Below are 26,761 nucleotides of genomic sequence, written 5' to 3'. Positions count from 1 at the left end.
GAGAGGAGGGTCCTGGAGCTGAGGAGCCAAGACACTGTGTTGTGGATGTGATGTGCCCGGATGGTCCACGTTGTTCATCTTCCTATTTCTCTTGTGACTGAAGGAGTTGCCTTCAGAAGCTCTCTGGTAAAATGTTGTCTGAGGAGAAAGCTTACATTATACATTATGAAATCAGAGACAATGGGAGAGGCTAAAGGTGGGGAGAGTGGGGTTGTTGTCTCTTGACTGTTTTGCCCAAGCCCAGTTCTGGCAATACCAGTGTCCTTCATGGCTTTTGCTTAGAATTATACTTGGGCGATTTTGCCAAATAAATGCAATAGAAGTTAGGTAATAGAGTTGTTGTTTTTCTTTAGAAGAGTATGTTTTAGCCAAGTTAAATTTCCAAGAATGGTTTCATTCATCAGTGTAGACTGTTCTAGGAATACAAATAATTTTTGATTCAAGAACTGCATTTAAAACTACCTCTTATTACCTTAACTGATTTTTCTTGTCTCTTAAAGTGATTAATGGTTTGATAATATTGTGGAATAGAAATTGTTTGGAGAAGGAATTCTTTGAGAATACAAATGAAATATTGTAATTATCATTTCAGTTAACTGAGCAAAGTCAAAGTTAGGAGTAAATCTTCTGTGATTCTGCTTCCAATTAATGTAAAATGATTGCTATACTCTTAAAAAATCTTCTGAATAGTAAAACACTAATTAGTTTTTTTCAGGGGTCATAACTTTTGTTATCACGATCATTTAGCATTTCTTAAAGTGTAGTCTAAGGGTCCATAAGTAATTTAGGAATTTTTGTTAGAAATGCTGTACTTGTTTCAAAGACACATCTTACGCTTCCTGAATTAGGATCTTGGGGGATGTGACCTAGAAATCTGCATTTGAGCAAATTCCCCAAGTGATTCTTGAAAACTGAGTTGGTGTGTTTTCAAGCAATGGATAGCCACTTCTGGGTGTCAGCAGGGGGAAAGGAAACTCAGAGCCACATGTGGTATTCGTATTTGTTTATATACCTATGCACCAGCATGACCCCCTTCTCAAAGATGGAATGGCTACGAAGGCCTATCTTTAATGCTATGTTTCTTTTCAGAAGAAGTTTTAGTCTTTGAATTTCAACGTTTATTTTAGATAGGAATGGAAGAAATAATTTGTATGATCTAGGCTGAGACAGTTAACTTTTTACTCATCCGTTAGAAGGGATTAAAAAGTCAGCCTCTGAGTAGTTTTCAATTTTGTATAGCCAGTATTTTTTATGGCAATAATTCATCTCCTACATTTCAGTATCTTGTATATATTTGTTACCTGGGCCACTCTACATGGAGCTCAGCTTTTTGCTTTAAGGGAACTGTGGAAATAGAGATCCTACTGAATCAAATTACTAATGTGATATTTTTCTAACTAGGTATGTACTAAATATTTAATCATCGGTTTTTATTTAAAAGCTAGCCAGCAAATTAATAATGGTAGCGTGGTATTTCAGGGCAGTAATGGAATATTAAAAAAAATTGCTTTCATTACTAAAGATCTCTGAAAAAAGCAATTCTACATGACTCATGTATTTGTTGAGTTACATGAAGCAGAGGTAATCACTCTGACTCCTTTATCATTTGTAGTGAGTGGTTTCGGTGAGAGCTTTGATGAGATGAGAGTCATTCTTGTAATATACTTCAATATGTGTGAACTTCAAAATTCTTATGAAATGATTTCCTGGGTTGACTGTATATTGAGTAACTTTTCTTCCATGACGTGGGCTGGAGAGCAAAATGTAGAGAAGATACCAGACTAGAAAGAATATTAGAATTCCTCAGCATAGCCTCCCTCTTTAAAACAGTTTCCTGATCCATAAAATGGGAATAACAGTAACTATCTGATGGGGTCACTGTGAGGACTGAATGAGAATGTACTTGGTATAGGGCCTGGGTATAACAGTTAAGGGCTCAACGAATGTTTTTGCGTTTTATTCTCCAGTAGTTGTTCCCCCCCGCCAAACGTTTTGCCACCTCTCTTATTTGATTGTGGGCTTCCATCAAGAATAGATTAAGGCCCATGAGCCCAGAGAATGTAATTTCTTTACCTTTGTCTCTGTAGTACCCACCTAAGTGGCAGCAGACACACAGGATTCTCAGTAAATGTTAGATGATTGAATGAATGGATGGAAATGTGATTCATATCATGGAAGCCTGTGATTTCCCACATGAACTCAAAATTACAATGGAAGCCAGTGATAAAATGGTTACAGAATTTTTATTACACAAACCTTTTCAGGAATGCCCAAAGCTAATGTCAGTTTTCAATTACCCTTCCTAAGCCCGTTTGCTTTTCCTCATTCTCCTCCTTCCAGCCCTAGTATCTGTTCTACACTTGCCAATTTAGGCAAACTGTGGCTGCCTGTGTACTTTAAAGTGCATGTTAGAATTTCAGTTTTCAAATCTATGTCTGATTTGAAATACACTTAAATTTCTCTTGAAATCAAGTGAAGTGTGTTTTCTAAGGATCTTCAGATTTAAGTCCTTAACATTAGAAGTGAAGCACATTTTTCTTCCCATTAGTCTAATTCTTCCAACTGAGTGGAAAAACAATCCTAAATGTATTAACCTACCTCAAAATCTACCTCTGTTGATCAATTAATAGAGAAATATTCATTTTTCTCCTGGAAAGTGGATTATTAACCAAGAAATCTGCTTGGGACAGTAAGATCTGAAAGCATGAAAGGTTGTAATACTAATCACATGTAATAGAACTCATAATTATTTTGGGGGGAAGGAAATTAACATAGTAAAAAAAAATTAGACCATGACTCTTGTAACAATAATAAGAACCTATATTTGTAAACTCTTACAATTTTAAAGCACTTTCACATGCATTATCCTTCTTGAAATGCAGAATAATCCTTTAATAGAGCAGAAATTATTTAAATTGAATGGAATCTCAGACAGGTGGATATGTTCACTAGAACTCAGCAAGAAGATGGCAAAGAACCAACTACAGCCTACATTTTCTGGGTATTAATTTAGTGCTCTTGCCACTGTAATGTAATGTCCTATATGCTTTTGCCATAGTAATAACAAGGGGATTGTGCCCCAGCATAAAGTACATTTGAATTTCATATTTGTTCAGAGAAAAGATCTGATTTCATTCTCCTTTATAGGATCTAGTCTCAGATCCATCCCAACTGAAGATCTTTCATTATAGAAATATAAACAGAACCCCGATTCCTACATTTGGTGCATGCAGGCAGGGTTGGCCTTTAGCCTGACACAGTAATACTCTGACAAATGGTGTAATAAGCTACAGAAGCTACTGATAATCTAATCTACCATTCATCTCTTGCCAAGTTTGTTTTAGTTAAAATCATCATGGGGATTTATGTTTCTAGAGGTCATGTTGGCTTTACTACCTAGGTATTCCTCAGGCTAGAGAAGGCCCTGGCTTGCTCCTGCCTCTGTATCTCTTCCTCATTTCCCTGTCTGGAAGTGCCCTGCAGCATTGGGCTTTCAAGGTACACAGTTTAGGGTTGGCTGAAGAGGCTGGAAAGGGATTTTTCCAGTTCACCTCTGCATAGTTTGTGCTTCAGAGCATCCCCCAAACCCTCCCACCGTGCGCTGTTGTTCCTTCAGTTTGTTCTTAGCTGATAAGACTCCCTGAAGCACAAAATTCTTGAGGTATACAGTCCTTTGAAGGAAGTCAGAGTCTAAATCCAACTGTATATTTAATAGACACTTAGTATTTTTTTAGAATGTTTTTTGGTGGTACTACACTTAGATCAATAGCATAGAAATGAAAATATTTTTTCATTTAAAATAGGAAAAAAATGATGGAGACAAAGTTAATGTACAAAGTAAATAAGAGAATAGTCACATTGTGGTATAAGTCATTCAAAACAATATATTACAAATTTTTTATTTCATAAAAGATGCTCATAATATAATATTGAGTATGAAAAGCCAGTTTCAGAGCTGTGTGAATACTATGATCCTAATTTCTATGAAAAAGTATGAAAATGAAAAAAGTACCAATAATAATTTGTAATTATTATTGTGTTACCAGGCACCCTTGTGCTTCATGTGTATCCACTCATTCAATGCTCTCATCAACCCAAAGAGGCAGGTACTATTATTATCTTTATTTTATTTTTTTAAAGATTTTTATTTATTTTTTTGACAGAGAGAGAGCAACAGAGAGAGAGGGAACACAAGCAGGGGGAGTGGGAGAGGGAGAAGCAGGCTTCCTGCTGAGCAGGGAGCCCGATGTGGGGCTCGATCCCAGGACCCTGGGATCATGACCTGAGCCGAAGGCAGATGCTTAACCGACTGAGCCACCCAGGCGCCCCTATTATCTTTATTTTAGAGATGAAGAAATTGAGGTACAGAAAAATAAGTTGCCCAAAGTTACATAGTAAGTGTTGGAGTCACCCACTAAGAGGAAATACACCACAATGTCAATAATGATTATCTCTGGATTAATGGTGTTATAGGTCAATTTAATTCTTTACATCTATAATGTAGAATGTGTCTCTGCTCTTTATGTTATTAGAAATAGCATTTTAAAAAGAAATTAAAGCATGTTTAGGATCTTAGAAAAACAATATGAGAACATTTGTAAGTTTGAATTTCAAAGAACCTTTTTTTTCTTGTGTCTGAAATAGAAATTATACTTGGTTAAGAAGGGGGGAAAAAGACACAAATACTGCTACTTTCCATCAGTACGATCTCCCTTAATGATAACCTCTCAGTGTATGTGTTTGATAATTTTCTTTTATCAATAAAGAAAATGAGACCTTTTTGAGTTCATGATTAAACATTATAAAGCACAATCCAGGAAGCTGGCTTCTGATCAGATCAGACCAGGTTTTGTTTGAATACTCAAATACTTCACCAGGAATAGAAAGTGTAAAGGCACATACACTGTAGAACATCTCCAGGAAATGTACACTTTCCTCCTTTTAAAGTATAGCCTCAAAGGCAAAAATATTTCAAGAACAATATGTTTTATTATGTTGTATCTTATTTTCCGGTTACTTGACTTTTCAGCCCTTCTTACTTTCATTTCTGCCATTCCTTTCCCTTCAGAAAACCAACCAACAAGCCATCCAACCAACCCACTGATTAGCTATTGAAAGTTGGTAACATTCTCAGTTTTATTAGTGATAATAGCTCTACTTTGCTATTAGGTGCCAGGCACTCTGCTAAGTGTAGAGTGGCACCTACACTAAGTGTAGAGTACCTGGCACCGTTTGTCCCCAACGGTGTAAGCCCACAGTGTTTAGAATAAGATAGAATTACTCAGAGATAACATCTGAGCTTTTTGATTTATGTTTTTTGTTGAAAAGAGTTGGAACATCTAGCTGTGCGGTGGTGGCAACCCCCTTAACTCGTTTATATTCCTTACCAGGCTCCTGTTGTCTTTTTTCATTTTTGGACCCCTGATATTAGTTATTTAATCCTCTGAGATATTCTAAGCCCGTTGAAGCTAGAGAGGGAAGTGGCTGGGTCAAGGTTCTACCATGAGTAAAATGCGCTGTTGGATGGACTGGAGAGTCCATGTTCTCTCTACTCTGCCCTGCTGCCCTCACAGCTCTGTAACGTGGCTACTCAGCTTCGGTGTTAGGCATGACTGTTATTGCTCATGTCACAGTCTTTTGTCAGTGTCTTAGTCAAATGAGATGGATTTTCAAGTTTTTTATCCTTTTTTTTTTTTTTTTTTAAGATTTTATTTATTTGACAGAGAGAGACACAGCGAGAGAGGGAACACAAGCAGGGGGAGTGGGAGAGGGAGAAGCAGGCTTCCCAGCAGAGCAGGGAGCCTGATGCAGGGCTGGATCCCAGGACCCTGCGATCATGATTTGAGCCAAAGGCAGACGCTTAACGAATGAGCCACCCAGGCGCCCCTTTATCCTATCTTCTTGAGATAGCCTTTCAAGTTTCTTAGTCCCTTATCTTCTGAGGGAGGCTCTGTCTGATTCTTGCATTTCTTTGGTTTTGGAGAAATTATTTTTTGAGGCTGAGGCAGAAAATGATTGGCTTGAAAGGAGCTATGATTTTGAAAATAACATAGTTTGAGAATGAGAATATTAGTCATGGAATCCCAGGAGTAGTTGTCAGATGCTGAGAATACTTGGAAAGACTCAGCCATGTGACAGGTCCATGTGGTTAATGGTGATGATCAGGAGTTTGTGTTTGTTTTCCTAAGATAAATCACTATTTCAGTACCTTATAAGAAATTATACCCGTTACTCTTTCAACTCTGTGCAACTGTTTTTCTTTTTAAAATAGACTAAAATACATTAAAAAAATTTTTTTTTTCACCGTATAAACATATACTGAAGGAGAACAAGGAGAGCGGCACTTGTTTATTTGAGTAGCCCAGGTAATGGGCATGAAAGCATTTCCAAGTCATGGGCTGGTGGGCCTGGCCCTGTTTGTGCTCCCTCAGGAAGCAACACAGTAAGTAAGCAATGTCATGCTTGTAAACAGTGGACAACGAGGTACTTGTCTTGGCTGGATTCCAGGTGGTTGCTGATTGTTTGGTTGCTAATGATGGCAGAGTGCCCCGGTCTCTCCACGCGGATTCTCTCTGGGTGTTGCTTCCTCCTGTGAGGGTGTCTGTAGCTCTGACACAAAGACAGGGTGTATTTTGGCTGTAGACTAAAAGCTCATCTTCAGAAGTGAACAGAAAGCTGAGATGTACTCAATAAAGGGTTTATTGATATGGTATCTGCTCCTTGATGTTGGAGGATTTAGTTACATATATTAGAAAAAAGCTTTCTGGTTTTGCCCTGTCTTTGGAAAACATTTTTAAAATGAGCAGTTATATGTTGGGACCTCATCTTCCCTCCAGAGAACTCACCGAGTGATTAAAAATGAACTTGTTTGTTTTAAGCTAGATTTAAATCTTAAAATGAAGACAGAGTTCATTTATTTCAATTACATAAAAAACAAGGTGTATTTTTTACATGACAGGGGTGCTGGTTAACCAAAAGCTCTTATGAGTTAATAGTGTGGTATGGATACTAAAAACTTTAATGAGAGCTGAGGGGGTCAGACTACATTCAAAGTCCAAATTTCTGGATTTGAAATCTTACTGAAGGTTTATTTCTAGCACTTTGCTGCAGTGGGGAAAGTACAGACATTTTGATTTCCTGTTTCCCAGTCCTGGCATTTTAGGAAAGTGGCTGTCAGGAAGAGGTAGGCTTTCCTTGGGGAGTGAGGCCTGTGACAGCGCAGATAGGGCAAGTTAACATTTGCCTTCAAGAATAAGTCTTTTGGGGAAGTCTCTGCCAGGCGGAGTTTGTTTTTTCAAACCTATAAATAGAAGAGAAATGAAGATAATTTTGGCTCAACTGTCTTCTGAGCTACAGGAATTTATTCAAATTTTGCATTTGTTGCAGCTAGCTAGCTTTCTCCCCTTCTCCCCCCTTCTTCCCTTTCTCTTTTCTTTTTCCACCTTGGGATAAGGATTAGGAAATTGCATATTTGTGATCTAAAAGAAATAGGGTATGTGTGATAGTGACTAACTTATACGTGTGTAGTAATTTAGAGATGAGGAGATTCTGGCTCCATAAATAACTGGTTTCCCAGTTATTTTGAGCCATGATTTTTTTTTTTTTTAAATCTTCCTGTTCCTCTTACTCAGAGATTCTCCATCAGGCTGTGGGGATGGGATAGGGATGAAGAACTTTTTTCTTTCCAGTAAGGGCCAGTAACCCCTGGGGGATGGGGTGTGGGGAAATCCAGAACCCCAGATTGGAAAAACAGATTGAAAAATTAATAGAGATTTTACTTAAAGAGCCAAAATAGAGAACATTATTCTCATCTCCTTTTAGATTAAAGAGAGTAAAGGACTTACTCAGCTATAGTCAGTAGTGACAAACATGTTTGTAATACTACATATTATATCTAAGTATGAAGCAGAGGGAGGAGGGTATGTGGACAGATGGCAAGAAGTAGTAAAGCCATAATTAGGGACAAAAAAAGAGTAAAGGTAAGAATGAAAAAATTTAAGTTTTGGAGGGGCGCCTGGGTGGCTCAGTCGTTGGGCGTCTGCCTTCAGCTCAGGTCATGATCTCAGGGTCCTGGAATCGAGCCCCACATCTGGCTCCCTGCTCAGCGGGAAGCCTGCTTCTCCCTCTGCTATTCCCCCTGCTTGTGTTCCCTCTCTCGCTGTGTCTCTCTATCAAATAAATAAATAAAATCTTAAAAAAAAAAAAAAAAAGGAATTTGTAAAGATAGACACATAAGCAAAGAATATGCCTAAATATGTGTGCTGCCTGTCAGTCACATTCATACTTGCTTTTCTCCCGGCCCTTAAAGACAGCTTCTATTTTAAGAACCCAGATTCAGGAATGTCTGAAATAAATGTTGTTTGGCTTTCGTTTTATCATCCAACTAGTGTTGTGTACTAAAACTACCATACCTACATTTGGGAAGCCAAAGGCTTGAGAAATTGTGATTATTTATTAGAATAGTGCTCTAAAAGTGTTAGCTCAAAAAAACTGTCCCCAAAAATGTGCAAGTTTTTAAATATCTGTCTGATATTTTAAGAATTGCTGGAACTTTAAAATTCCTTTCGTTTCCTCAATTTTTTTCACAAAATAAATTTAAAAATTAAAATAAAATATACTTTTAATTTTATAGCAAGCTACTGAGAGACTAAAATATAGTTTTAAGTGGTTGAGAGTGTATTTCTTTCATGCAATAACGGCTTCTGTCTACAAGATGATGATTATTTAAGGTTTGTTTTTTTTTTAAATTCCTTGGGAGAGTGTTGAATGTTATGTTAATTTGTAGCACAAAAGGATTCTTTTCTTTCATGACTGGAACACATACATCTTTATTTATTTATTTATTTATTTATTTATTTATTTATTTATTTGAGAGAGACAGAAACAGAGTGGGTGCATGGGGGAGGGGCAGAGGAAGAGGGAGAAAAGCAGATTCCTCACTGAGCAAAGAGCCTGCCTGATGCATGGGCTCCATCTCTTGACAGGGAGATCAGGACCTGAGCCAAAACCAAGAGTCAGATGCTCAACTGACTGATCCACCCAGGCCCCCCTCATGAGTGCAACACATACATCTTAAGGCTTTTAAAAGTAGTTCAACTAAGGAATCTGAAAACTGTGGCTTTTTGTTTTTAATAACAAAAATGGATGACACTCTTGGCATTTGACCCGTGGATAGTGTGAAACTAAGCTAAGGACTAGAAAGTCTCCACTTTCAGGTTGGGTGGCTCAGGGCCATGGGGTTGATTGCAGTTGTGTTGGGCGGGCCGGCTTTAAGAACAAAGTGGTTTCCTCATACTTACTTGTTGGTTGAGCGTGGTAGTGATATTAGCCATTTGGATCTCCTTGGTGATGTGGTAATGCTAGTCAAGCACTTGTAATATTTCCCATGCACAGTGAAGTATTCTACATTTTATTAATATTACTTTAGTTTCTTTTTATCCTCCAGAACCAGTAAGTGGGCCCAATCACATTATACATGTTTTTGATCACTTTAGTATGTGACCAACTAAAAATATTTCCTCTTTAGTGAAGTCTTACTAGCCAGATAGTAGGATTTTAATTCTTTACATTGTTTCTCCCTGTTTTGTTTTGTTTTTGCCAAGTAGTGTCTTTGTACAATTAAAAATTTTAAAACTTACTGTTACATAGACATATATGGAGTAAGAAATTAAAATCTTATGCCTCTGCCTAGAGGAAACTACTTTTAAAAGTTTGGCATATATGCTCCCAAACATTTCCCATCATGGAAAACTTTCCATGAAGGTATATGCAGCCCTAGTCCTTTTTTTTTTTTTCTTTTTTTAGAAAAGCTTCACAAATTTGCATGTCATTCTTGCACAGAGGCCATGCTAATCTTCTCTGTATCATTCCAGCTAATTCATTGTTTTTAATGGCTGCATTATATTTTAAAATATGGGTGTACCATAATTGAACTCTATTGATATTTGGTTTTTTTTCTAATTTTTTGCCCTTAAAGTCAGTAGAGCAGTGAAATTCTTTGCATGTATACTTTTTTGCATATGTGCAAGTATTTCCATTGGTTGGATTCCTAGGAGTAGAATTGCTAAATGAAATTGTAGCTCATAGAAATGGACATTTCCCCCAGTGATGTATGAAAATGAGCAATTCTATGTATCTTTGCCAATATTAGTATGCATCTTTCCCCCTGCTTTGGCAGTTTAATGATACCTCATTGGTCAAATTTGTATTTCTCTAACTAAAAGGGAGGTTGCATATTTTTTTCATATATTTATTGGTATTTGTTTAACCTATATGATAGGATCTTTTAGTTTCTTTTCTTGGTTTTTAGTTATTTTTCTGAGGAGCTCTGTATATGTTAAATAATAGTCCTTTGTTATATATATGTTGCAGATATTATCTCCTGCTCTGTCATTTATATTTCTTAGTATCTTTTGCCAAACAGGAGTTTTCTATTTTATATAGTCATATTTGTCAGTTTTTTTTCTTTAAAACTTTTGAATTTTGTGTCTTATTTTAGAGAGGCCTTCTCCATCCCAAGATTATACACAGCTTCTCCCTTATTTCCTTTGAACACTTTTTTAGTTTAAAAAAATAATATGCTCTTTATCAATTTGGAATTATTTATGTATAAAGTATGAGGCAAGACTCTAACCTTTTCTTATGCATGAATATCAAGTTATCCCAACACCACTTATTCAACAGTCAGATTTTCTTATGTTCTTAATTCTCATATGTAGATACATTTGTTTTTGTACTACTACTGTTCTGTTGATTTGTTTATTCTTACTCTGGCATCATGTTGTTTTGATATATGTAGGGAAAATCCTTCTTTTTCAAAAATTTCTTAACTAACGTCAAGCATTTATTTACTTTTCCAGAAGAACTTTGTAATCTATTAAGCAATATCTTAAAGCTTATTTAAATGGTATTTCATACTTTGGTTTTATTTTTTATATATAATTTATTCATTCAGTAATCTGTGCCTTTTTTTTCTTCCTTTTTTTTTTCTTTACATTTCAGAGTCCTGTGTATGGAAACTCACATGAGTCAGTTCAGTCTAGAAGGGTAGTAATTTCTCATAATATGGACAAAGCTCTGAAAGAAGGTAAGGATTAAATGAGAGCATGCGATTACTATGTAAAGCAATTCATTATGTTCCAAAGGGAAAATTGTAATCTCTAACAAATTTATCTATCCTTCTTGTCTGTGTGTAGCATTAGGAATTTTTATGATGAATGAATAAATACATCCATATTTTAGTTGAATGGATGGGATTTAAATATTAAGTAGGATTTCCAGGTCACATGAAGCTAACTGGCCACGTGGAGCTAATTCCACCATATGAAACAAGGATCTGTTTTCTGTTACCTAAAATAGGTATTAGGAAATATTTTTTCTTTTAGATATAACCTAGAGAAGGTGTGTTGGGGATGGGTGCACTTAGGCTCACTCATCAACAAATCAGTTAAACAAATTAAGGGGTGTAGTGGTCAGCCTTCTTTAAGAATGAAGGATATGTCAGTAGAACTGGTATTGAGCAAGGTTGAAGGTAGGTTGCCGAGGGCATGGTGTTGTTACATGTAGAGGTGGAAATCAGGTGTAACTAGAAATATTAAAGTTGAAAAGATATATTTTGATGATCAAATTAAAGTTCAAACAATATTTTTAAAATCAAATTTCTAAAAACACAATTTCAGTTACAAGTGCGGAAAGTCTGAGTTTTTCAAGTGAATATGGGGTGTTAGATATGAAGTGGAGAGAACTGAATAAGTGATAAGTACATAGCAAGTATGTTTACTTTCATAGTTCACAGAAATCACTGTATTAAAATTTGAAGATGAGGGGCACCTGGGTGGCTCAGTCGTTAAGCGTCTACCTTTGGCTCAGGTCATGATCCCAGGGTCCTGGGATCAAGCCCCGCATTGGGCTCCCTGCTCCATGGGGAGCCTGCTTCTCCCTCTCCTGCTCCCCCTGCTTGTGTTCCCTTTCTCGCTGTGTCTCTCTCTGTCAAATAAATAAAATATTAAAAAAAAAAATTTGAAGATGAGTACTATGTAAGTACAGAGACAGTCTGAAATTGTGTGGATTCGTAGAATTTTAGAACTTTGGGGACTAATTAAACGTCTAAAATATTTGTATTAGTAAAGTATGATGACTTTGATAAAAGCCAAATTTAAAATCCAATAATTTTTATTCATAATCTCAAAATCATGGTTTAAAAATAATTGCTTTTATTGAGGTAAAATTTACATACTTTGAAATGCACAAATCTTAAGTGTACATACAATTCAGTAATTTTCATAAATGTGTATAACCACGTAACCAGCAACCCTGTGAAACTAAGGAACATTTCTTTCATTACAGGAAGCTTGCCACCTGTACCCCTCTAATCAAACCCACCTTCCCTTGTTCTAATTTCTATCATTATAGATTAGTTTTGCCTGTTCGTTTTGTTTTTTAAAGATTTTATTTATTTATTTGACAGAGAGACTCAGTGAGAGAGGGAACACAAGCAGGGGGAGTGGGAGAGGGAGGCTCCCCACTGAGCAGGGAGCCCGATGCGGGGCTGGATCCCAGGACCCTGGGACCATGACCTGAGCCGAAGGCAGACGCCCAGTGACTGAGCCACCCAGGCGCCCCTAATTTTGCCTGTTCTTAAACCTTATAGAAATGGAATCATACAGGATGTAGTCTTTTATGCCTGGCTTCTTTTCTCAGCATGTTTTTAAGATTTATCAGTTGTCTGTATCAGTTCATTCTTTGTTATTACTACTGAGTAATATTCCATTATACTAATATGAGTGTGTCACAATATATTTATCCTTTCTTTTTTGGACATTTGGGTTGTTTCTAATTTTTTGAAACACACTGGATAAAGTTGCTATAAACAAGTATTTTTGTGGACATATGTTTTCATGATGTTTATTCTTACTCTGGCATCATGTTGTTTTGATATCTGGTATTTGTTGGACAAATTCCAAGGAGTAGAATTGACAGGCCTAGGGTAAGGTGTGTGTTTAACTTTATGAGAAATTGCCAGATAATATTGTAAAGTGATGATGTCTTTATTTAGACTCTCACCGTGTGTATGACCGTTCCAATTGTTTTACATTATCACCAACATTTACTGTTGCCATTCGTTCTATTTTAACTATTCTGATAAATGTAAAACAGAATCTTACTGGGACCTTAAATTGCATATCCGTGGCAACTAATGATGCTGAACATCCTTTCATGTGATTATTGACCATTTCCATATCTTCATTTGTGATGTGTCTGGTCAAGTCTTTCTTTTTAAAATTTATTTAACTTATAATTTATTTGTAGGAATGTTTTTAAAGATTCTGGATTCACATCCTTTGTTAGATATAGTTACAGTGAATACTTTCTCCCAGTTTTTAGATTGCCTTTTATTTTTTTAATGTTGTCTTTGAGCAGAAGTTTTTAATTTTGATGATGTCTAATTTACTAATTCTTTTTTCTTTCTGTTCTCTAGATAGGATAATTTTAATGCATCTGTCTTCAAGTTCATGGACTGTTTTTCTGTCATTTTTAATCTACAGTTAAGTGTATCCAGTAAATTTTTTTATTTCAAATATTGTACTTCTCCTGTCTAGAATTTCTTTTTTTTGTTTTTTAAAGATTTTATTTATTTATTTGTCAGAGAGAGAGAGTGCACACACAAGCAGGGGGAGCAGCAGGTAGAGGGAGAAGCAGGCTCCCTGGATCCTGGACCCTGGGATGATGACCTGAGCTGAAGGCAGATGCTTAACCAACTGAGCCACCCAGGCGTCCCCTGTCTAGAATTTCTATTTGGTTCTCTGCTGAGATTTCCCCATCTGTCACTTATTATGACCATCTTTATCTTGAATTCCTTGAACACACACATATATATATAGTTGCTTTAAAGTCTCTGTATGCGAAGTCCAAAATTGAGGCTATCTTGGAGTTGGTTTCTATCCATGGTTTTTCTCTTATGTATGTGTTACTTTTTTTTTTTTTTTGGTTTCTTCTCAGGTCTTCTTATTTTTTATTGTATCCTGAACAATGTGGATGCTACTTTCTAGACATTCTAGTTTATGTTATCTTCCTCTGAAGAGTGTTGGTTTTTGGTCTAGTATGCAGCTTAATTTTTTGACTGTTCACCTTGAGGATACTTGGTTTTACCCATATTTTTAGGGCAGGTCTGCCTGGATTTTGTCTAAGGTAAATCCCTCAGCCCTAGGACACAGGCTTAAGTCATCTAGTTCATGTCCCTTACACAGTTTCAGTGGAAAGTCCATAGTCACACCTCTAACCAACCGGGTAGGACTCTAGCTCCAGACGCGGTCAGAGTACCTGCTCAGCTCTTCCAATTTTCCACCTGTTGCTGTGAGCTGGTCTCCTTGCAGTCTTTCCTCCATGCATGTGTAGGGCAGAGTCAGCAATGGGTTTGAGAGCATGTGATCCAGATTTTGTGGCTCCATCTTCTTTGTATTTCCTGCCCTTATTTCCGTCTGCTTTGGCAGTTCCTAACTCTGTTTTCTGATACCTTATATTAAAAAAAAATACAGATGTTCAGTCTAAGTTTGAACTTCCTTGTGCCGCTAGGACCGCCAAGTGCTTCGGGGAAAGTTACATAAATGTGGTTCATACCAGTACTAGTCCCTTCTATCAAGGGTAGGTTTTCCCTTCAGTTTCTCTGACTTTGCTCTCCAGTGCCTTTATGTATTTATTTAATTTTTAAAATTTAAAATATTTTCTTTAGTTATTTGACAGAGAGAGGGACAGACAGAGAGCACAAGCAAGGGGAGCAGCAGAGGGAGAGGCAGGCTTCCTGCCGAGCAGGGAGCCCGATGTGGGGCTCGATCCCAGGACCCTGGGACCATGACCTGAGCCGAAGGCAGACGCTTAATGATTGAGCCACCCAGGCGCCCCTCTCTCCAGTGCCTTTAAATAGTTCTTTAATATTTTTTTTCTGGAGTTCCTAATGGTTTTCTGTAGGAAGGTTAGTCTGATATAAGCTATTCCACCATCCCTGGAATTGGAATTCTTCTCTTTTTCTTTTAATTGTTGTAGAATACACATAGTGTAAAATTTACCATCTTACCCATTTTTAAGTGTACTGTTTAGTAGTGTTAAGTACATTTTCGTTGCTGTGTAAAGTCTTTAGAACTCTTTTCGTCTTGCAAGACTGAAACTCTGAACCTATTAAGCCACAATACCCACTCCTCTCTTCCCCCAGATCCTGGTAATCACCATCTACTTTCTATCTCCATGAACTCGACTCTAGGTACTACATATAAATGAAGTCATGTAGTATTTGTCCTTTTGTGTTTGGCATATTTACTTAATATAGTGTTCTCAAGGTTAATCCATGTTTGTAGGATATGTCAGAATTTCCTTCCTTTTTAAGGTTGAATAATATTCCATTTTATGTATATAACCACATCTAAAAAAATATTTCTTTATTTTTTTAAGTAAGCTCTCCACTCAGTGTGGGGCTTCAATTTATAACCCCTTGATCAAGAGTCGCATGCTGTACTAACTGAGCCAGCCAGGCGCCCCTTATAACCACATTTTCTTTATCCATTCATCCATTGTTGGATATCTGGGTTGCTTCCATCTCATCTTTTGGTTATAGTGAATATGCTGTTATGAACATGGATATCTCTTTAATTTTTTAAGACTGTGAAGTTGCTCTGTAATTGAGATAGCATGTTTACTTAACCATGGACCAATTTGTTTCAGAAGTGTTTATGAAAAAAAAAAAAAAGATAAGGATTGAGGTCTGGTTGACAAAAACCCAAACAGAACAAAACCAAAAAAAACCCAAACCACATCATCCTCAGTCTAATTTCTGTGCAATGATTTATTTTGAAAGAACAGTATTATCCAAAGCCTTTGGGTAAGAGCTTTAGTTAATTACACTTTGGTATAATAATTTTTTTCTTTTCCACTGTATTCTTAATGTTTACAATTTCCTCTTGTTTTAAGCAAAATGATTTTCAGTGAAGTTGAATATTATATCATCTACCAAAAGAAGAACTAAAGGCTGCTGTAAAGTTGGTTATGAGAGTAAAATGTATGCATCAGGCAGTCGTTAAAAACAATAAACTAAAACCAAAATTGTCTTCTAAAAAATTTTAGACATTTAATTTAATGAAGAATTGGAATCTAGAAATACATGTTGAGAAAGTTAAGAGGTTTCATAAGTATTTAGAAAACCTGTAGTGATTATAATATGCATCTCTGGAGTATGTTAATTTGCATTTCTAAGCCCTGGCACCAGTATATTTAATTGAAATTCTGAATGTCATTAGCTAGCTATAGTAGACTTATATTGGTAAAATTGAGGGTCTCTTGGTATGTTTGCAAAATTTAATAGCAGGTACACTTGTTAAGGCTGCAGTAACTTGAGTTCAGTTGATATGAAGTGCTTATGGAGTATTTAAAAATTTCCCCCTAAAGTTAGTTTGAAGTAGATAACATAATTATTCCATCTTACCTTTATATATTTGTTTTACTCCCTTTAGAATACATATATTTTTTTAAGATTTTATTTAATTTTTGACAGAGAGAGACAGCAAGAGAGGGAACACAAGCAGGGGGAGTGGGAGAGGGAAAAGCAGGCTTCCCGCTGAGCTTCCCGATGTGGGGCTCCATCCCAGGACCCGGGATCATGACCTGAGCTGAAGGCAGATGCTTAATGACTGAGCCACCCAGGCGCCCCTAGAATACGTATTTTAAAAACAGATTTATTCAAAGAGTTGAGTAAAATACAAGGTATGTGTGTGTATATGCATGTATAAATGTTCATGGGTGGGTTTTTTGTTGTTGTTACTAAAAGTATGCTTGTGTTGTAGCTCAATATAAATTAGGACTTGGTCTTAAATCTCTATAGATTGAATTACAAAGAAGAGAGAAGTAATATTTAAAAGTGCAGCTCAAAATAATACAGTTTGGCTTTCTGTGAAGCAATAAGAATTATTAAAGCTATGAGGTGTGCCTGGCTGGCTCAGTCAGTGGAGCATGTGACTCTTGGTTTCAGGGTTGTGAGTTTGAGCCCCATGTTGTATGTAGAAATTACTTAAAAATAAAATCTTCAAAAAAAATTACTAAAGCTAAAAATGCTGGAAGTTGAACAGCATACCCAGGGAAGATGATTGAAGTATATATTTGCTGTGCTTTGTTAGCCAATTTTAAGTGTAAAAACTGTATTTTAGGGATTCAGATATGCTTATGAATGAACCATATGTTTGAGAAGTCAGAATAGCCACCTTTCTATACCAGATGCTCTCAAAAGTTTCTCCTAAAGTTACATTTCCAGGAAGACTGTCAGGAGATACTTTTGAAAATCTTTATGAGTATTAAATCTCAGATCTATAGCATAATTTTTACTAGGCTACCCTGAATTACCTCACTAATGTGGACCAGATAATATAGTTCAGTAATGAGTACCTGCTATTTGCTCAGGAGAACTTTCAATTTAAATTCTTGAATTGAAAATACAGTTCTTTGTAATGTTATCTTTTTCGAAGCATTGAGGATACTGACCTCTGCACTTTGACTTGTAAGATGTTGTCCAAGTGTCTTATAAATACCATTACTTCCATTACTTTTTGGAGTATCCTTCACAAATGTAATATTAATGTACATTTCCAGATGAACATATTTCTGTTAGTTTTGATTGGCTCTTAATACTTTTCTGAATTTCAGGGGTAAATGTGCCTATAAAATAAAGTGTCCAGGTTATACAAAAGGCCATAACGTGAACGATCATGATAACAGAAGATATTACAAGGTCGTTGTCCAAGTATAACAGAACTTTCAGTTTCTTTGGAACCTGTCTTAGATAAGGTGAACCTGATGTGGTGATCTCTTTTACTAGGCTCTCTGTGGCCATTTCCAGACGATGGTAGACTGTAAGAATTAGATGCTGACACAGAGGGAGCAGAACCTACACTTGAAAGACCATGACTCTCCCACCTTCCACTCCCACCCCTAACCTCCTTTAGGCTCAACTCTTCTAGTTCATGACTCTACCCAGTGGTGTGAAATATGTATACATTTTTTGTTGACTGAATGAACACCTCAATCAGTGACATAAACTAATAACCCTAAATTTTCCCAGAAGTTGGCTTTCCTTCCACACATAGACAGTAATTACTAATTGCATTTTAAAAACTTTGCAAACTGCAGAGTGCTATCTATATGAACGATGGAATTATTATTGTCCTTATTACCATTAGGCCAGTTCCTGGTTGAATGAGCTCTCTTTCTTTGTTCAAAGGGACTCAGGTCATGGATGTTTATGACCCTTGGGGCCTTACCTCTTGGGCAGGGAAGACTGTATCTTGAATTGCTCTGGGGAAAAGGCAGAGGTAGAAGAATGGCTCTCATGGAGCTCTTTCTCTTATACTATTTCCTTAGTTTGAGTCATTCTTTGTTCTGAAAATTTATAGGTAGAGATTACCTAATATCACATTATCTAGACTAACATGGTAGCCTTTTAACTGGTCTCCTCACTTCAAGTTTTTCCCTACTTTGTTACCCTAAATCCTCTTTTTTACATTAATCCTACTCAGAGTTCCAAACATGTTATTCCATTCTCTATAATCTGCAGTGATTCCTTTTTACCTGCTTATTTCATTGAGAGTAGTCTAGAAAATAGATTTGATAATAGCACTTGAATTTTTGTTGGCTGCTGTTATGTGTTTAGAAGAAAAACTCTTTGCTTGGCAATGAGCATAAGTGTTCTTCCATTTCTCATTGGGGTTTGTTATATTATTTCTGCTTATCTCTTAGAGACCATAAAATAATTTTATCATGAATTTCTGTGTCTCTTCAAATTGATCCGTAGGATATATTTTAAAATATTTTGTTCATATGTGCACTTGTATCTAAATGAGTATATGTATATACTTGTATATAAATGAGTATATTTAGCTACATAATATATACGTAGAATCATGGCTCTGTTTTATACTTTTCTTTTCTTCTTCTTCTTCTTTTTTTTTTTATTGCCCCACATGGAGCTCAAACTCATGACCTGAGATCAAGAGTCACATGCTTTATGGACTGAGCCAGCCAATTGCCCTTGTTTCACACTTTTTATATTTGCTATATTTTTATAATACTTAGGTTAAAGGTGTACTGATAAGCTATTGATAGAGATTTGTTAGTTCCAGGTATATCTTCTATTACTGAGTTGTGTTTTTTTTTTTTTGAAGATTTTATTTATTTGACAGAGAGAGAGAGAGAGAGCACACACACAAGTAGGCAGAGCGGCAGGCAGAGGGAGAGGGAGAAGCAGGATCCCCACTGAGCAGGGAGCGGGATGCGGGGCTCGATCCCAGGACCCTGAGATCATGACCTGAGTGGAAGGCAGACGCTTAACTGACTGAGTCATCCAGGCGCCCCTGAGTTGAGATCTTTACCCATATTCATTTTTACCAATTCCTAACAAAAATGTAGTATTGGAGGAGTATTTTAGAGCTGTATTAATTAACATATGCAGTGTGTGGTTAACACGTGTAATGGGAAATTATGTAGATGAATATGCCCTTCACATAAATCCTTTAGTGTGCTAAGAAGATCTTATTTTATTTTTTATTTTTTTAAAGATTTATTTATTTATTTGAGAGAGAGAGAGCATGAGAGGGGGAGAGTCAGAGGGAGAAGCAGACTCCCCGCTGAGCAGGGAGCCCGATGCGGGACTCGATCCCAGGACTCCAGGATCATGACCTGAGCTGAAGACAGTCGCTTAACCAACTGAGCCACCCAGGCGCCCGAAGATCTTATTTTAAAGATATTAAGTCTCTTATAATTGCTTTTAATTTCCTTCTATAATTTGAAACTAAATTTTAATGAAAGGAAAAATGCTTCTATTTCCCAAACGTTTCGGGTTATAGGTTTATTTGCTACTAGTTAAAAATTCTGTGGTATGACAACTTTGTTTAATAAAAGAGTAAGGGAGAAAGAATTGCAAATGAACAAATTAGCAGTGCTTTGTAGTCAGGGTGGCTCTTACCAGAAGAAGGATATAAAAGCTTTGCAGACAAGAGTCTGTGGAGATTACATAATTCAGCTCCCCATCTCAGGAAGTAATTTTTTCTAGGTCATCCTTGTCCATTGGATATCCAGCTCGTTTAAAAGTTTCTTATGATAGAATATTCACCATTTACCGTGAATCTTGAATAGCTTTAATGATTTTATTCATTATGTTGAATGGAAAAACAATTTCTTATGACTTCCACCCATTGGTCCTATTAGTGCCTTCTAGGACAATTTTTAGCATATTTTTTTCATATAAATGTTTTAAAGAAGCTGGATATCCAATGGAAAGGGCCGCTATTCAGATTTCTCATGTCTTTTACTCATGTGACTTGTTCCACCTTCATGCAGGACTACAGTGTGCTGAGTAGGAAGAGTGTTTGACTGGCAGATAGGACACTTGGCTTTACCACTTATTTGACTTTGAGCAAGTTATTTCACTTCTTGGAGCCTCAATTTCTTGAGAGGATGTAACACAATTACTGTGTAGGAACTATGGTCTACTTTTTGTCAATAAGTGAGATTATGGGATTAGCCTACTCCTGTTTTTGCTCTAATTTCTTAAATATCCAGGTCAGAAACCATTTCTGCTTTCTCCTAAATGGAATAGTCCAATTAGGAATGAGATGTGGTTACCTTTTGTAAAATCTAGAAAACATAACCATTTGTTCAAATTAATATTTGGAAGTGATCGGAAAATAGCCAAAAGGTTTAGGAAATGATTTATTTGTTGGTTTTGCTTTTGTTTTGCCTTTTCTTTTGTGTCCAGCCTATATCTATTCTACTGGAAGCCGTACATACCAGAATTAAATGCTTATTTAATGAAAAATGAAAGATTGAGGTAGTATCTCTTTTTTTTTTTTTTCTTTTAAATGCCTGCCCCTTAGTCTTTGGCAAGTAATCGTTCTCAGCTATAAAGCTTAAGCTATCTTATGTGTCTTATTCCACTACTGAGGCCAGTGGAATCACTTTGAGGATTTAGCTAAACCTTTGTACATATGTGTCTGTGAACAAAATTCTTGATGATTTATGTATGTTTTTGACCTATGGGATTTAAGATGCCATTTTGTGAATTATTATAAAGCTGCAATGCAGAAATTCTGGAAATGTGGAAAAGCATCGGATAATACTTTCATAGTTGATATTCTGAGAAAAAAAAGCCATCACAGAATATTAAAACAAGAACGGTGCTTTCCTTGACTTGTGGGCTTTTGCACATATATGGAATCCTTACATAAGATGAACTCTGAGCTGGAGGTTCCATTTGCTATTCAGTTTTCTAAGAACTGAGACCTCCCTCCTGCCACCTTCCCATCTCCCCCCCTACCTAAGCCCATCTAAAATTGGTGTATAGCAATCAAGATGAATAAAACAAGCACCCAATCCTGGCCTGCAGAATTATTTGTGAATTATGGGTCAGACATTTGTGGGCCAGGTGTGCAGTAAATCAGGATCCCAAGTTACTTTTTGTTCCACAGGATTCTTGGGAACAAAGCAAAGCAAGAGGATAGACTATTTATCTGAGACAAAGTATGGTCATATCAAAATTAAGCCAAATCAAGTGGTATTTGAAGAAGGAAGAGAAAACCTTGAGAAATAAGCAGTGATTAAGAAATAGTACAGGTATCCTTATGCTGAAACACGGATATGGGGCTGTGTTCTTCCTCCCTTGGGAAAATCACGACTTTAGTCCAGTAACATTTTTATTTTTCAGTCTTCATCTTCTATGTGGACTTGAGCTGCCTTGAGCAACAGAGAACTACTGTGTACAAGTGGCGATTGAGTTATGTGGCTAGTCCAAATTAAGATGTGCTGAAAGTATAAAATATATACCAGATGGTGAAGACTTAGCATGGGAAAAGAATCTCATTAATTGGGGTGCCCAGGTGGCTCAGATAGTTAAGCATCTGCCTTCACTCTGGTCATGATCCCAGGGTCCTGGGATCAAGCCCCGCGTCGGGCTCCCTGCTCAGCGGGAAGCCTGCTTCTCCCTCTCCCACTTCCCCCTGCTTGTGTTTCCTCTCTTGCTGTGTCTCTGTCAAATAAATAAATAAAATCTTAAAAAAAAACTTCATTAATTGATAGTCTTGATTATATATTGAAATCATAATATTTTGGATATATTAGTTGAAACATATTATTAAAATTTAACCTGTTTCTTTTTTCCTTTTTTAGTGTGGCTACTAGACACTTAAAATTATGTATGTGACTCTCCTATTTCTGTTGGACAGCACTGCTCTAGAGCTAAGGGTTTTTATTTCCAAGGCATAAAATTGATCCAGAATTAAGAAAAGAGATACTAGAAATTTTCCAAAGAAGGTTGTCAGCCACAGATGCTGAGCCTGGTGTGATTTCTGACTTAGGGGATTCTTCCTGCGTTAGTTGGGGTCTCATTAAGAGACAGAAACCACATAATATTTGAACAAGAAAGTTTAATATAAAGAATGATTAACTTGCCAAGGGACTTGACTACTGAGGAATAAAAAGAACTCCAAAGAATATAGGAAGAGCAGATAAGGGGAGCAATCACTACTTCTGGGGCCAAGGCAGAGCACTTCAAGCAGGGATACGTTTGGGAGTGGGTTCCTTCTTCACCCCCAAGTTGAGATCCAGGTCTCACTGGAGAGGGCACAGGTGTGGCCCAGGTAATGGTGGAGAAGTTTGGGGGAGATACCACAGGCTACGGGAAGCCACCCCAGGGTACTAGCAGACTTCTCTGGGGAGCTGCCCTCTGAATGCCATTAGAATCTGCGGGGGGTGAGACCATCTGATGCCCTGCCTGCTGCTGCCCGCCGCACACTGCAGGAGCAATCAGAGAAGAGCACACAGGAACCAGGACGAGAAGAAGCCCCTTCCTCCTCCACAGTCCCCCCAGCATCCTCTCCTGACAAACTCTAACATGGTATGGGTTGGCAAAGAAATGTTTACATGGTCTATCTCCAGTATCATAAAGCAGGGCAAGAAAGGGTGAATTTGGAAGCGAGAGGCAATAAATTGATGACTGGCAGACTCGATAAGTGTGTTGCCACTGTGTAAGATGCTCTGTTTTTTTATAAATTTAGATAGTTTGGCCCCAGGATAGAATATTTAGAAATTGGGCTGTCCACAAAAATTCAGGACATATGGTCACCACACCTCCAGAATTTTAGTTAGATGAGAATCTTTTTATTTTCAAATATTCTAGGAAAGATTATGTCTTCTCTTGTGTTATCTACTCTCTTTATATTTTAAACAGTGAATATTAAATAGTAGGTCCTCAGCGTCTAGTAGAAATGCGGTCTTGGTATATGCTTCTTTCATCTAAGATTTACTCATTGCTTTGTTTATTCCTGGTAGTGTTTGACTACAGTTATAGAGATTTCGTTCTGTCCTGGTATGGAAATCTCAGCAGAGATGAGGGACAGCTTTACCATCTGCTCTTGGAAGACTTTTGGGAAATTGCCAGACAGCTGCGTCACAGACTGAGCCACGTGGATGTGGTTAAAGTCATCTGCAATGATGTTGTAAGAACTTTACTCACTCATTTCTGTGACCTGAAAGCTGCGAATGCCAGGTAACTGTTCAAACATGAACAACCTCCCCCACTTTTTTTCCACATTAAAATATTTTTCTTATACAGAAAGGGGTCAAAGTCAAGATAAAACTCTAGAATTTTCTGCCTCTTGCTGGCTCTTGGCTTGAAATATAGATATATTGAGGGAGAACATTTATAGTGTAGTGGTAGAGTAGATTTTTTTTATAACTCTCTAATAGAAAACCCCTTTATGGACTTCTTTAATTTTGTGAAAAACTTAAACAATGAAATGAATTTTACCGAGCCAGCACTGTCGTGAGCTTGTTTATAGAATCATGAGTACCTAGAAGTAGAAAATTTAAATACAGTGTCTTATACTGTGAAGTGTCCATGAGTTTACAATGTTTAGTAAGGTTTAGAATTTCTTTTTGTTGAGAGCTCTGTTGCATCACCGTATCCTGAAAATTGACTTTTAAAAAGAACTCAATATTGGGGTTTGTGGGCTGTAATTAGAAATGTTTCAATATGAAAATTGTGAATATTTAGGCTTGTTAGCGCTTTGTACTGTTCCACTGACAAGATCTGTGCCTATGAGGTGACTCTGCCTTTGGAAGGAAGACTTCAAGGCCATTTCTGAGCTTGTAACAAATCCTTATGTTTAGAGGTTTGCTGGTAGGCTCTTAATTGTATGTCCTACTCCTGAGTGAGTGTGAGAATGCTGAATTACAGCACTTCTAACTTGCGTATAAAAGTCATCTTACTGAAAGAAAGGAGTAGTCTTCTGCCTATTTGGATGTGGACTCAGTAGGAGGGGTGCTCCTTACAGTTAACGTGGCCTATTCTCACTGCTACTCTTCTACCTCTACTTTCAGGGGAGAGAGTGGGTATCTGAAAAATACAAATGAGGATGGATAAGCATTGGCATCCTTGTTGGGCAGGTGGTGACTCCTATTCTCTTCTGAGAGGCCCTGCCTAGTGAGTTTGTCAGCGGGCAGTCCCTGTTCTGCCCTGTGCTGTTGCTCAGTGGGGCCTACTTGCTGAATGTCCTTGCGCAGCAGCAGCTCCCTGTTCTTGGCTGTATTGCCTCTTTCCATCAGTCGTTCTCCCTCCCAAAGTCTGTGTCGCACAGGCTTATGAGATCAAAATGTACAGAGCCATCGTGTGCCTAATATTTTCCAGTTTGCTGCCCCTAATGTTTTGCATTTTTTAAAAACGGTGACCCATAGTAAGAAAGACATTTTATATCGTGACCCAGTTTCATAAAACAATACTCTTATTACCTGTGATAACTGATATTTTTGTGTTAACATCTTTTTAAAAATGGTATTTGAGATGAACTAAATTTTATTTTATTCCTTCTGGGTCACAACCCACGATTTGAAAAAAATTACTGTAGAGCAATTGTTCTCAGATTTTTTTTTGGTCTCAGGATCCCTCTGTATTCTTTAAAGTTGTTGAAAACCTAAAAGCACTTTTTTTCTTTAAGGTTTTGTTTTTAAGTAATCTCTACACCCAACGTAGGGCTCAAACTCACAATCCCGAGATCAAGAGTTGCATGTTCTTCTGACTGACCCAGCCAGGCTCCCCCTAAAGCACTCTTGTTTATGTGGCTTCTATCTTGTGGGGTGCTAGAACCAGCTTGTACTGGTTTGCGTTTGCAAGAGCTGACTGCACATCCCTTCCTTACTTTGAGATCAGGAATATCACCTTGCTAGCTTGTCATTGGCCATGGTGGGAGTATTTACACTGTGCAGTGGGCGAATGCTACAAATGAGCTGTTTTTCCCCTTGGGGAGCCAGTTGTTAAATGTATACCACCTCACCTCTTGTTATACTATCGATATTTACCATGTCAGCTGTTAAAACCAAGACATTTTTAAAGTGCACGAACACAGTCCACTTCCCATTAGCCAGTAGAGTGATGGTGTAGGCACACATTAGGGGGCCTCTGGACGCTCCACTCTGCTGGTGAGAACAGGAGTGGAAAAGACAAGTGACATTTTGTCTTACACATAGGGGTCCCCACGCCACCCTTTGAAAACTGTTGTTGGTAGAGAAAGCAACTTCCAGGAAGGGAGTGTGTGAACTGACAAGGAAAGGGAGAGAATGAGGACTCTAGGGTTATACCCCTGATGTCTCAAGACCTTCAGCTGCTCTTTTCAAGTGTTTAGCAACCCCTAGGAGCTCCTCCTGGTTTGCTGTAATATCTGTTGTATAAAGGGCTCCTTGCTTCTGCCTGCCAGGTACTGTCCAAGACTTGTCTGAACTCAGTGGAAGCTCATTTTAAAGTATTTAAATTATGGTTCAATGAAGGACAGTATTTTAAATCTATGTTTTATTCCAGTGAGAAGACTGATGGATTTAGGTTTGGGAGAAGAGCAAGTGGTTAGAGAAATTTAGTATTTTCATGATGATCTAATTTGAACATGAGCATATATTTTTCATGGAGACATTTACCAGCTTCTGAAATTACTGCTTTTGTGACTAATATAAAGATATTATGGGTAAAGCATCACAATAATAGAAACAGATAATTGATTCCATTTTAGAAACGCCTTCCCTCTGGGCTTCTAGTTTTCTTATACCAACGGTAGATTTATTTTGCTGATATCTGGGCTATGCCTAGAAGCTCTAGTTGATGATTCTTATTAAAGAAAAAAAAATCTACCACTGTCCTCTGGGATTATAGATATTTGAAAAAGTGCCAGTTGGTTACTAGTGTTTTGCATATAGATGATTATGCCCTAGAAGTGAACCCTAACTAATATCTGTGAATGCATTATCTTCTACAAATCACACAATGAGACTGGCAGACAGTGTGTCTAGGTTTGATGGCTGTGTCTGCACTTGCCTGCCCCAGGTAAATAGTGCCCTCGTCCTAGAAATCTCCATCGGTGTGCGGATATCTGTTGGCTGCAAAATGACTTTGGCAGCCTGGGAAGCACCCAACTGAATTGGCCACTGTCAGACAAGAGAATAATAAATTGCATTAATAAAAGCAACACATACACTGGTTGACCGTTAGGCGATGGTGTGGAAGGCAGCTTTCCGGTCAGCTTGTGTTTATTTCCAGGCTGATGTTCTGTTGCTGCTTTAAACCCAGTCCAGATCACATTTAAGTCTTGCCTCTGCTTCCTCTTCCTTTGTCCCATCTGTCTTGTTCCAGCATGTTTCAGGAAAATCTAAAACTGATTCTTTTTATGCTGTTTGATCAGTAGCATCTTTAATTTCA

General features: G+C 37.4%; 1 protein-coding gene and 1 non-coding gene across 5 annotated transcripts in view; one reads left to right on the top strand and one right to left on the bottom strand.

Moving 5' to 3' along the window:
* Positions 1-26,761, top strand: part of SNX25 (sorting nexin 25) — a 133,403-nt gene that overhangs the window by 22,959 nt on the left and 83,683 nt on the right. For 3 of the 4 annotated variants that reach the window (XM_032413637.1, XM_032413636.1, XM_032413634.1), the window contains exons 2-4: positions 11,002-11,086; positions 13,478-13,543; positions 23,353-23,569. In XM_032413637.1, coding sequence (XP_032269528.1) covers positions 11,002-11,086; positions 13,478-13,543; positions 23,353-23,569 — 368 coding nt within the window. The remainder of the gene's footprint in view (positions 1-11,001; positions 11,087-13,477; positions 13,544-23,352; positions 23,570-26,761) is intronic. The other variant, XM_032413635.1, reaches the window with a different exon arrangement.
* LOC116638073 lies at positions 9,796-9,893 on the bottom strand. Its single transcript, XR_004300616.1, has one exon. It is a non-coding gene; the product is annotated as a U6 spliceosomal RNA (small nuclear RNA).

This window comes from Phoca vitulina, unplaced genomic scaffold (genome assembly GCF_004348235.1).
Source record: "Phoca vitulina isolate PV1807 unplaced genomic scaffold, GSC_HSeal_1.0 scaffold15, whole genome shotgun sequence".
Taxonomy (NCBI): domain Eukaryota; kingdom Metazoa; phylum Chordata; class Mammalia; order Carnivora; family Phocidae; genus Phoca; species Phoca vitulina.
This window is presented reverse-complemented; position numbering and strand designations above follow the sequence as displayed.